Source organism: Bos javanicus, chromosome 2, assembly GCF_032452875.1.
Source record: "Bos javanicus breed banteng chromosome 2, ARS-OSU_banteng_1.0, whole genome shotgun sequence".
Taxonomy (NCBI): domain Eukaryota; kingdom Metazoa; phylum Chordata; class Mammalia; order Artiodactyla; family Bovidae; genus Bos; species Bos javanicus.
Window position 1 is genome coordinate 128437021 of NC_083869.1, and position 12915 is coordinate 128449935.

Below are 12915 nucleotides of genomic sequence, written 5' to 3' on the forward strand. Positions count from 1 at the left end.
AGGAATCTTCCTGACCCAGGGATCAAACCAGGGTCTTCCTGCACTGCAGGCAGACTCTTTACCGTCTGAGCCACAAGGAAGCCCTTCCCCCCAAAAATGTATAATCATCCAGACCCAAAAAAGTATATATTATGTGATTCCATTCTGCATCTGTGGAGATGATCATATAGTTTTTCTTTTCTAGTCCGTCGATATGGTGAATTACATTGATTTTCAAATGTTAATCTATCAAATGACAGATGAACCTCATTTGATCATGGCATATCATCGTTTTTTGTATACTGTTGAGTTTAATTTGCTAACATTTTTATAAGAATTTCTGCATGTATATTTATGAGTTAATGAACTATAATGATTCCCCCTCACCTCCTGCAGTAACTCTGTCTGGTTTTGGTATCGGGGTAATAAGTGGCCTCATAGAATAATTTGGGAGACTTTTTCTGTTCAGTTTTCTAGAATAGATTGTATAGAATTGATAGGTGAAGGGTTCTATGAATGTCAGTGTGGTCAAGTTAGGTAATTATTGTCAAGTCTCTATATCTTTATTGATCTTCTACCTACTTGTTTAAATTATTGAGGGAGGGATTTTGAAATCTCTGACAAGTATTGTGGACTTTCTATTTCTTCATGCAGTTCTATCATTTTTTATTTCCTATATTTTGAATTTCTTATTATTGAGTATATCAGAGTTTAGAATTGTTATATTCTTTTTCAGAATTGAATGCTTTATCATTATGAAATTACTATACCCTCTTTATTGCAGGTAATATTTTTTGCTCTGAAATCTGTTTTGTCTGACATTAATATCTAGCTTTGCTTTGATAGGATAGTATATCTTTTACTCATACCTTTACTTTTAACCTAATCCTGGGTTTGTATCAATATTTAGAGTCTGTTTCTTGCAGACACCTTGTAGTTAGGCCTCCCTTTTTTATCTATCTCAACCATCTCTGTCTTTAAACTGGGATGTTTAGACTCTAAATTTAATGTGATTATTGGTGTGTGAGCTTAATCCTACCATCTGTTAGCTTTCTATTTGTCTCACCTGCTCTTTCTTATAACTTTTTAAAAAGACTTTGGTTGCGCTGGGTCTTTGTTGTGGCATGTGGGCTTTCTCTGGTTGTCGTGAGGGGGCTTCTCTGGCTGCAGAACACAGGCTCTTCTTCAGGCTCAGAAGTTGGAGTAGACAGGCTTAGTTGCCCCAGACATGTGGGAATATTAGTTCTCCAACCAGCGATCCCCATATCTCCTGCACTGGAAGGCTGATCCTTAACCACCGGACCACCAGGGAAGTCTCAGCCCCATCTGTTCTTTATTTACATTTTCTGGATGTTTCTGTACTGAATATTTTTTTGTTTGTTTGTTTCTATTTCTTTCCTTTGTTGGCGTTTTAGGAATAACTCTGCAGTGTTTTCATAGTGCTGCTTTGGAGCAAGGATTGCAAACTTTGGCCACTTGGGCCCGATTGGACACGCTGCCTGTTTCTATCAGTAACATTTCATTGGAACATAGTTAAGCCTGTTTGTTTACGTGTTCTGTGGCTCTTTCGCTCTAGAATGGCAGAGCTGAATGGCTGCAACGGAGACTATCCAGCCTGCAAAGCCTTAAATATTTACTATCTGGCCCTTATAGAAAACATTTACTGATCTGTACTATAGAGTTTATAATATACATCTTTAATTTTATCAAATTCTACCATCAAATAATATTATTACACTTCATGTACAGCAGAAGAACCTTACAACAGTATATTTTTAGCTTTTCCTTCCTTGCCTTTGAGCTATTATTGTCAAACTTCTACATACATTATAAATGCCATGTTAGTGTTGTTATTTTTGCTTTAAATAGTCAATTAGTTAGAAATGATTCAAATATTATATTTACATCTAAACGTATCCATTTATACTCAAGGTTCTACACTTTGCATTTACCTACATATTTACTGTTTCCAGCACTCTTCATTCCTCTACGTAGTTCCAGATTTCTGGCTGCTATCATTTTTCATTTGCCTGAAGGACTCCTTTCATTTCTTATACCTCCAGTTTGCTGGTGATTAATTCTTTCAGTTCTTCTGTGTCTTCAAAAATATTTTGCATTCATCTTTAAGAGATATTTTTACTGGGTACAGGATTCTAGAGTGACAGTTTTCCCCTTCTGGTATTTTACAAAAGTTGTTTCTGACAGTAAATATATTTGTTCCTTTGTGTATAATGTGTATTTTTTTTCTTCTGCCTGATTTTAAGATTTTCTACTTCTTTTAAAAAGAAATTTTATTATTATGTGCCTTGATATAGTTTAATTCTTATTTCACGTGCTTGAGGGTCACTGACTTTCCTGGGTCTGTGGGTTTTTTTATATCAAATTTGGAAAATTTCAGCCACTTTTTTCTTGAAATATTTTTTTCTAGTTCCTCTCTCCCACCTTGCTTCTTTGGAGAGCCCAGGTACATGTATATTAGTTCCTTGACGTTTGCACATAGCTCACTGATACTCTTTTTTTTTTTTTTTTTTGGTCCTTTTTCTCTCTGTGTTTTGTTTTGGATAGTTTCTATTTCAACATCTTCAAGTTCACTCTTTTTTCTGCAGTATCTAGTCTACTGTTAATCTTATCTTGGTTTTGGCTTAGTTGCTAAGTCATGCCTGACTCTTTCGACTCCATGGATTGTAGCCCACCAGGGTCCTCTGTCCATGGGATTTCCCAGGCAAGAATACTAGGGTGGGTTGCCATTTCCTTCTCCAGGGGATCTTCCCGACCCAGGGATCGAACCCAGCTCTCTTGCATTGGCAGGTGGACTCTTTACTGACTGAACTGCCAGGGAAGCCCCTTATCTAGTGTATTTTTAATCTCAGACTTTTTCGTTTTCACCCTCAGGAGTTTGATTTGGATCTTCTTTATATCCTCCATGTACCTTCTTAATGTGTTCAATCTTTTTTCTAGCTTCTTGAACATATCGAATACAATTATTATTGTAATAATGTTTTATTAATAATGTAATAATGTTCTTGTGTTCTATCATCTATATCATTTCAGAGTTAGATTTAATCACTTGTTTATTTTTTTCCTCATTGTGAATTGCATTTTTTTCCTTCTTTGCATGCCCATCATTTTTTTTTTTTAATCAAATGCCAGATAGTTTTACCTGTTGAGTACTGTATGTTTTAGTAGTCCTATAAATTGTTATGCTTTGTTCCGGGATGCAGTTAAATTACTTGGAAACAGTTTGACCTTTGCAAGTCTTGCTTTTAAGTTTTGTTAGCTGGAACCAGAGCAACACTTAGTCCAAGGGTAATTTTGCCCTGGGCTTCCCAGCTGGTACAGTGGTAAAGAAGCCATCTGCCAATGCAGGAGAAACGCAAGAGACAAGGGTTCGATCCCTGGGTCAGGAAGATTCCCCTGGAGAAGGAAATGGCAAGCCACTCCAGTATTCTTGCCTGGAAAATTCCATGAACAGAGGAGCCTGGCGGGCCACACAGTCCATGGGGTCGCACAGAGTCTGGTGTGACTGAGTGCACAGCACACAATTCTGCCCTGTCTCTGAAGCAAAACCCTTCTGCATATGTTCCTTTTGTTGCACGAATTGTGAAATTTTCCACTCTGACTTGGGGGACGGGAACGGCTGCTGTTCCCGGTGTTCAGGCCTCGTTGTCCCACTCTGATGTTTCTCAGCGGAGTCTTTTCCCAGCCGTGTGGAGCTTTCTCGCGTGCCTGTGCTAATCGACTCTGAGGAAACTGCTCGAGGGGGCCCGGTGCAGGCCTCAGAGCTCTTCCTCTGTGCAGCTGTCTCTTCTCTGCACCATCCGTGGGGAGTGGGAGGGAGAAAAGGGGGAGTTCATCTATCACTGACACCTCACAATCCAGATGGATAAAAACTTAACTTGTTTTCTATAAATGGTCCTCTTCTGCTTTTTCTCCCCAAGTCTGCTCAAAGCAGAAACTTAAACTTACATTTGTCTTGCATTGTGTCCTGAAGAGTGGCCAGGAGCCCCATTCTGAGATTTATCAGCCTCTCTGCATCTTTATGGTGCGTTGCTCGCCTGTGACTGGGCTGAGGAAGAGTGAAAGCTCTCTGTTGCCCTGCGTGCTTCTCTTCAAGATTGCCCCAGATGGTTTTGTGGCAAGAATGCCTTTCCTGTCAGATCCTTCCTCTTCTCTGGGACAAAATGCTTCAGCTATGTGACGGAGTCTCACTAGTGTAAGAGCTGTCGGGGCGGGGGGGCAGGGAAGGGGGGGCAGGGAGGGGGGGCAGGGAGGGGGAGGGGGGAACACCAAAAACTTACCAAGAGGGTCTTTAAAAAAATCCAGTTTCACGTTTATCTCTTGTCCAAAGGCAGGTTTCGCTTTTATTCCACTTAAAATAAAATGTTAGCATATAGCTCTGTGTTTTGGGCACGTGTCAGTCATTTTTTGTTTTGATCTCATTTTTATTCTGTTTTTATTGTTTAGGTTTTACTGCTGCGTATCCAACACAATCCTCCATCCCTTATAAATATCAGCCTTTGATAATTCCAGAATCAGAAAAAAAGGGATTTAATAGTCAAGCCAAAAGATTTTACCACAAACAGGTAATGAACTTGTCTTACTTTTAGTCCGGATTTTAGTGAGTCCGTCGCCATGACCAGTAGAGGGCAGTGTCACCCAAGGAGCCCAGCGCCCTCTACGCCGGTGCGATCCGACCGGCTTTTAAGAATGAGCTGAAAGGGTATGAAGTCCCCGGGAAACAACATGAGTTTACTTCATATACCAGAGATTTTTGTATTTTTCATTTTCATAATAATTTAAAATATACATTTCTTCTTAAATTTTTTTGGTTTCTTGGGCCATACTGAAACCAAAAAAATTTTAACAAAAAATGTATTTTTTTTAATTATTATGAAAATGAAAAATACAAAAATCTCTGGTATATGAAGTAAAAAGTAAAAAACCCTTTCCTCTCTCTCTCCCCAGCCTTATTCAAAACTTGACAGGAACTAACAAGACTTTCTTCAAATAATAAACGAGCTGTGTATCTCAGGTGGCAAAAAGTCTGCCTGCAATTCAGGAACCCTAGGTTCGATCCCAGGGCGGGGAAGATCCCCTGGAGGAGGGAATAGCTACCCACTCCAGTATTCTTGCCCAAAGAACCCCATGGACAGACCATGGGATCGCAAAGAGGTGGACACAACTGAGCAACTAACACACACACACACAATAAATGTACAATTACCTTTGTGGTGACACATCCACTCTTTTTCTTACGCTTCAACAGCGTGTATATAATGTTTATGCATTTCCCCCAGTCTCACCTTCTTTCCCAAATATCTGTGTCTCTTTTCCTCTCTGATCTGGAAGATTCTGCTTGGCTCCTGGGGGAGGTGGTCCCCTGGTAACTTGAAATTTCACTCGCTGAAGGCCCAGGTCTGACGTACTCTCCTCTCACCAGCAGGGGGCGGAAGCAACCCACAGACGCCAGAGCCTTTAAAAATCATTCCTTTATTCTAACTAGGACCTTCAGAATAGCATTCTTTTGGAGGAGTCGTCATGTCAGTTACCTTTCGCTGCATTCTAAAAATGTTTTTCATCCTACCCCCGCGGCCACGGTGGCGAGAGGGAACAGGGAGGTCTGGGTCCTGAACTCGGATGAGTCCTTCGCAAGCCACATGCCCTTTAGCCTGTTTCCTCCTTCTTAAGCAAGAGCGCTCAGCTAGAGAATGTTTAAGTTCCTTCTACTTCTGCTATTTTAGGATTCCAAGAGAGCAAATAATATAGCGTGTGTACATACATACACACACACATATTTTTAATTACTTGTAGGTTTTCTCCAAAGGTGATAAATAAGCTATTTATTTACTCAAGAGTTTTCTCCCTTCTCTCTTATGTTTTAACTGTCCCTTTGCCTCTCCCTTTTGGTCTGGTTTTCCGTTTGTCCATTTACTGAGCATATACTGTCCATCTCTCCAGTATCTGCAGCCCGACCTCCAAGAGGGAGGGGACATAGGTATACCCTTGGCTGATTCATGTTGACGTTTGGCAGAAAACAACACAATTCTGTAAAGCAATTATCCTTCAATTAAAAAAAATTTTTTTTATTTAAAAAAAATAGCAGCCACCATTTACCGATCCCTCCTTTGTATGAAATCAGTTTTAGACCGTATTTCTAACCCTGAGAACAGTGCTAAAAGGAAGGGTTTATACTTTTAACAGAAGAAAAAACCGGGGCTTAGGGAAGTTAAATGATCCACCCAAGGTCTCACAGTGCAGGATTTGGCACATAAGAGCCCTCACATGAATATTTGCTGAATCAATGTTGAAAGAATTAGACCTCAAACCCAGGCTCAACTCACTCTAAAACCTCACGCTCTATCCACACATGACACCACACGTCCCTCCGTGGCCTGCAGAGTCATCAAGTCCATCTATGACAGGGAGCCAGCGCTCACTGAAAAGGCCTCCCCCGGACAGACCAAGCTCAAAACAGGGGAGAGTGTCACGTGTGTAGGCCCCACCTGATCATGGTCCGAAGACTCAAATCCAGGGATGTGGATGATCTGGTTTTTAAAGTCTGCATTTTCAACTACTATTGAGAAAGTAGAAATTTCTACTTTCTACTTTGTAGAAATTGTTCTCCTGAAGGAATCAAGGTGCCAGCCAGCCAAAGCTATAGGCAGCATCTGATATAGAGAGAAATAGCTCAGAAATTTGATTCATACTTTGTAAACGAGGTCATGCTGGTTCGACAACGTGAAAACGTTCATCTAAGCATTTGAAAGCATTTTGTAAATAAGTATGGAACTTTACGAAAAGGGCATGGGATCCATAAACCAGGTCCCCGGAATTCTGTTATTAGCTGCGTGGCTTTAGACTACTCCCTTGACTTTTTGTGGGCTTCAGTTTCCTCATCTGAAATATACAATTCAGGTTATTATAATTTTTTAGGTTCTTTAAGCTGTAAAAACAGGAAAAAAAAAAACAACCTTAATCCACACTCACAATTCTCATTCTTTCTGAAGAAACTTGAGCATTGAGAAGCTAAGAATCCTGTTTAACATCGCCCAATAATTTAGTGAGGCAATACAAATTAAAAGCAGATTTTAAAACTTCAGTGTCTCACCACCCTTCTTATAGCATTAATTGTACACACCCTGGGCTTGATCTCATAACTTGGTTGTGTCCTCACATCAGGCCTGTGACCCATTTAGCACAACTTTAACGCAGACAATGAGTGGCCTCTGAAACGTGCACTTACCTTAATCAGACTTCTGCAGAGAGACCTCAGAGTGCCGCAGCCCAACTCGCATTCCCCGTAAGAATCTGACTGCTGGGTACAAGGAATCCTTCCTGAGCTCGGTGTCTGGACTGGCAGTTTCGGCTGCTAGGAGTGAAGTCTGCCTCCCCAAACATTTTACAATTATTTACAGACTCTGCACGCATGAAGAGACATGCCTAATCTAGGACCAAGCCTAGCCTAGCAACCCGAAGGACACTCTCCTCCCCTGCCTCCCCAATTCTGTCCCCCTGTCACCGTGGACTGTGGTCACTATTTCCCAAGCTGGCTAACACTAAGGACACCCACTGTAAGTCTTTGCATCTCCATTTCCTCATCTCAAAAATAAGGATGTTATATTCATCTAGGTAGGCCCTTGCCAGGGATTCCTATTCCATAATCCTAAACTTGATTGATCCCTTCCAGGCACAGATGAATGGGTACTGGTATTATACAGACACCCCTCTTCGGGTAGGGTGTGCGTGTCCTACCAGTAGCCACGATTTTAAAATATATGTTCATTTCAGACAGAGCCTGACAGCAAATCCACCCTCCTCGTGGTAAGCAGAACTGTGTTTAATTGTGATGAAATTGTGAAAAGTGAGCACTGTTCGCTTATTACCTGGATCAGGCACCAGACCAGGGATATTTCACATGTCAGAGATTTTTCAATGAAAGGAAGTTCAGTTTGCAGAGACCACCTTGTTCAGGGGGATAAGCCCCACTACACGTGCCCTCCGTTGCATGCTTGAAGCCGCAGTGGGCTCTGCCTGACCTTCCTGCTCTGGAAGCCTCTCCTCTACATCAGTCACCAGCACCCCTTCCTCAGGGGTCTGCAGGGCACATGGGTGGGAATAGCAAACCCTTGGCCGACACAGATAGCACACCAGGCTCCCCTTGAAGATGTGGCATTTCTGACCTCATTTAATCCCCGTAATCACCATGAGCTAAGTCCTACCATTATCCCCACTTTTCAGATAATGAACCCCGAGACATAAAGAGGGTTAAGTAACTTGCATAGCCAGGGTCAGGTGGACTGAGGACCACCCAGGAGGCAGGTCCTAGCTCCCAGACTGTTTCCCGGCATCTTTGGGGGAAGGGGAGGTGGGGCATGGGAGGGGGAGCGGGAGGAATGGAGAACGCACCCCCTCCCCTGAACGCCCCCCACCACCTTCAGTTTGGTGGGGTGGTAATGGATGTGCACATCTTATCAGTGTCCTTTCCAGGCCCCAGAGCCCCTCAAAAGTCAGTTGAATGAGTGACCCCATCTCAAGTCCAGGCCTTTCTCACCGAGTCAGGGTAACTCATGCCATCCACCTTACATTGTTTCGCCACGTCACCTCTGTTCTGTTCCTAGAACATACATACAGGCTGCCAATCAGTCGTGCCTGTATCCTGGCTCCTTAGCCCAGCCCTGGCCGTCAGCAGGCTTGAGTGTGTGCTTGCTGAATTGAGTTTTTGCCCACATTCCACTTGGGATTTCCAGGGACTGCTAATGAGCTGACACTAGATTCAATAAGGAGGCACACATGCTCAGTTGCTCAGTCACGTCCGACTCTTCGCCACCCCACGGACTGTAGCCCACCAGGCCCCTCTGTCCATGGAACTCTCCAGGCAAGAATACTGATGTGGGTTGCCATTTCCTTCTCCAGGGGATTTTCCTGACCCAGGGATCAAAACTGTGTGTCTTGGGTCTCCTGTGTTGGCAGGCAGGCTCTTTTAGCACTGTACTACCCGAGAAGCCCTAACAGAGAGGAGGGCTCTGCAAGAGAGGGCCAGGGGTGCTCAGAGCTGAGTCCCATGTAATCTGATGCTTTGAAAACGCAGGTTTGGCTTCTCTTGTCTGTGTTTCCAACCCAGCCAGGCCAGTGATGGGCAAAGAACTTTGATGGCAGACATTCGTGTATGGAGTTGGGAGGTGGTGGGAAGGAAGGGGAAGAAAGCAGAAAAGAAGAAGGGTGTCTTATAAGGGGCACATCTCAGAACTGTAGACAATTTGAACCAGAAGGGCTTCAGTGACCCCTGAATCTCTGGGCACAGCAGAGGGGGCCCCATCTGTGACAGCATCCTGTGCTGATGCCCTTTGGTGGAGCAGGTAAAAAAGAGTCGCTGCTGCTTTTCTTTTTTTAATGATTTTTTTACATTAATTTTTATTGGAGTATAGTTGCTTTACGTGTTGTGTTTCTGCTGTACAGCAAAGTGAATCAGCTATGTGTATACATATATCCTCCCTTTCTTGGATTTCCTTCACATTGAGGTCACCGCGGCGCACTGAGCAGAGTTCCCTGTGCTGTGCAGCGGGTTTTCATCAGTTATCTATTCTGGACACAGTATCAGTAGTGTATGTACGTCAATCCCAGTCTCCCAATTCGTTCATCCCCTGTGCTTTCCCCTTGGAATCCATACTTTTGTTTTCTGTGTCTGTGTCTCTATTTCTGCTTTGTAAATAAGATGCTCTATACTAATTTTTTCAGATTCCACATATATATGTTAATCCATAATACTTGTTTTTCTGTTGCTGCCTTACTTGAGTTTGTATGACAGTCTCTAGGTCCATGCATGTCTCCGCAAATGACCCAATTTGTTCCTTTATATGACTGAGTAGTATTCCATTGTATATAGGTACCCCACACCTTCTTTATCCCTTCCTCTGTCAGTGACACTTGGGTGGCTTCCGTGTCCTGGCTATTGTAAGGAGTGCTACAGTGAACAATGGGCTGCATGTATCTTCTCAAATTATGGCTTTCTCTGGGTGGGGAATTGCTGCTTGAAGCCGCTGCCAACTCAGGCCTCCTTTCCCTGGACTCCTCATGGAGGCCTAACCGTAGATGCAAACCCTAGGTCTTGACACCCACACTTGCCTCTTCGCAGGTTCACAGATGAGGAGACTGAGGCTCAGTGAGGGGACGTGCCCTGGGGGCAGATGCTGGCTCTCCTGTCTGCTGGCCTGTGCTCGCCTTGCCCCTGTGGTCACATGAGCCTGTATTCTAGCCTTCAATGAAGTCAATAGGTAGACGGATGCTTTGTCCCGAGACCCTGAGACCAGAGGCATTTGTAAAAGGAGCTTGCTCCCTCTGGAGCCCCACATTTCTGTGCAGTTTTGCCGGTGGGTTACCACCGGCCGGGGCTCTGTTTCCCCCTGCAGTGTGTCGTCCTCCTGTTGTATACCTCCAGCCCTTCAGCAGAAGCCTAGTTTCTGCTCGTCTAGTGTGCTCCTGAGAACACAAGCTACCACCCCTAAGCTGACCAAAACAAGGTAGACATCCCTGAAGGCTCAAAAGGCAGCTCTGGTGGGAGCTTTGGCCAATGATCCAGCAGAGACCACACTTTCCAATCTGGAAATGGCTTGGCAAACCTGAAAGTCTTGGTTGGACAAAGCCTATGAAATCAAGACTAAAGAACCCAGGTTATGTGCAAATGTAACTGGCTCCAGCTTGTGGTCACTAGCCTCTCCCATACCCCCCATACCCTCCACGGTGAGGAGGTCAATGCCCAGCTCCCTCTCTTCCCCTTCTCCTCGTCACCTCCTTAAATCTGTCCCAAAGTCAAATGAACGTTGATCTGTGTCCGGCCCTTGGCAAGTGCTAAGGCTGCCCAAGGGACTTTGTGTGTGTGTGCATGCTCAGCCCCTCAGTCGTGTCTGACTCTTTGCAACCCCATGGACTGTAGACCACCAGGCTCCTCTGTCCCTGGAATTTTCCAGGCAAGGATATTGGAGTGCTTTGCCATTTCCTGCTCCAGGGGCTCTTCCTGACCCAGGGATTGAACCCTCTTCTGTCTCCTGCATTGGCAGGCGGATTCTTTACCACTTTGTCACCTGGGAAGCCCCTCCTTCAAAAGGGTGCTTAAAGTACATTTCCACCCAATGTGGCCCGTGTGTCTTGGGTGGGGGATGGGAGGACATTGGCCAGCCATTTCTCACTCCATCCTTACTCTGAAGGTCTTTGAACCCCAGAGGGAAGGCCTTAGTTTCACTGAGGCTGTTGTGGACTAGTAATGATGAAGCTGATGGGATGTCCATCAACTCATTCAATCCTCACACTGTGATGCAGACCCAGGGGAAAACAGGTGTAGTCCTTGCCCAGATCTTCTCTTGTAACAAACACTCAAAAAGCAGTCAGTAGAGCTCAAATGAATAGTTCTCTTCCCTTCTCCCTCCATATACCCATTTTATTGGATTGGTTTATTGGATTTTCACCTTCTTGGTTTTCATCTTGGCCAAGAAGCCAAGGGCTGGCTGAGTTTACACCAGCTTTGACTTGGGTTCTTGCTCCTTGGGAGATGCTGAGAGGTCAGAACTCATCCACATCCTGTGATGTTAGTCGTATAAACTGTTATCCCAGAAGTGAAAGACTGGACTGGCATTTCCCTCCCGGGGAGCGGTCTGCCACCTCTAACATTTGTTGGAGAACACTTAAATTCTTTGCAGCTGGACCTTTCCCTCTGGGCAGCTTGGAAACCTACTCGGTGTAGAGCGCCGGTGGTGGTGTGTTGGTAAACCACCTCTCCCCTCCACAAAGAAAAGTCCTGATGTATAGCATTTGCCAATGTCTGTGGTGTAAACACCCCCACCCTGGTCAGTTTCAAGCTACCACTAGCAACGTTGCTGAATATTTAAGTCACCCGTATGAGCCGCCACCAGCCAACTTGCTGCCTGGAGGCCCCTTCTAGGATATTCACTAAGTGCAGACAGACAGCACGCTCTCCCTGCAGGGTAAGAGACGACAGTTCTCGTCCTGTTTGTCCTAGACGCAAACCAGTTTTGCAATGTGGTGCAATTAAAATATGATTAAGGCCCAGTAGGGTTGTCAGATTTAGCAAGTAAAAGTACAGGATTCCTAACAAATTTAGAATTTCAGATAAATAACAAACTGTTTTGTATAAGTGTATCCCAAATATTGATTGGGCCCTAGTTATACTAAAACAGTGTTTTATTGTTTATCTGAAATAGACATTTGACCAGGCAGGGTGGGATGGAGCAGCCTTGCAGGCTTGCTCTTTGGCTGGCAATCCTAACCCCTCAGACTCACAGAGGTGGGCAGAAAATTCTTGTGGGCTGATGCTGGTGTTGGGAGTGTGGCAGGAGACTGGGGTCTGGAGAGGTACAAGACTCTTTCTTCTTTAAACCTAGAAAAATCACATTTCCTGCTTCAGCTTTCCCTCCCTGGAGGGACTCCGGAAGCTACAAGGTACCCAAAGGCATTTAGTGCAGCATCTTCAATTTACATGTGAGGAAACAAGTCTAGAGAGTTCAAGATCACTTAGCTAGTAGCCGCACCGATGCTAGAATTCCTGACTCCAAACTCAGTGGGACTGTTTTTCCTTCTGTCATGCACATGTTATCCCACACTCGTCTGAGAGTTAGTTTGTCTTAATGGTCAAGAGCAGACTCTCCTGGATTCAGATTCGGGCTCTGACCATTACTAGCTTCATGACCTTGAACCTCATCCCTTTGGGTTCTGTCTTCTCATCTTTAACATGGGGATTAAATGTGTGAGTTTAGAACAGTGCCCGGCACTCAGTGACCATCAATAAACACGTCCGTCCTGCAAACAGCCCCCTAGAAAAAAGCCTCTTTCTTGTTCCTCTTCCTGTAGCCCCTCACATCGTACCCACAGGCCAGGGTTCTGGTTGGGCTACATCTCCCTGCAGCCTGCCTCACCCCCCACCCCGGC

General features: G+C 44.4%; 1 protein-coding gene across 7 annotated transcripts in view; it reads left to right on the forward strand.

Moving 5' to 3' along the window:
• Positions 1-12915, forward strand: part of STPG1 (sperm tail PG-rich repeat containing 1) — a 63780-nt gene that overhangs the window by 15010 nt on the left and 35855 nt on the right. For all 7 annotated transcript variants that reach the window (XR_009731700.1, XM_061393152.1, XM_061393145.1 and 4 more), the window contains one exon: positions 4444-4562. Coding sequence is in view for 6 of the 7 variants with exons in the window: in XM_061393152.1 (XP_061249136.1) it covers positions 4444-4562 (119 nt within the window). In the remaining variant the exon portion in view is untranslated. The remainder of the gene's footprint in view (positions 1-4443; positions 4563-12915) is intronic.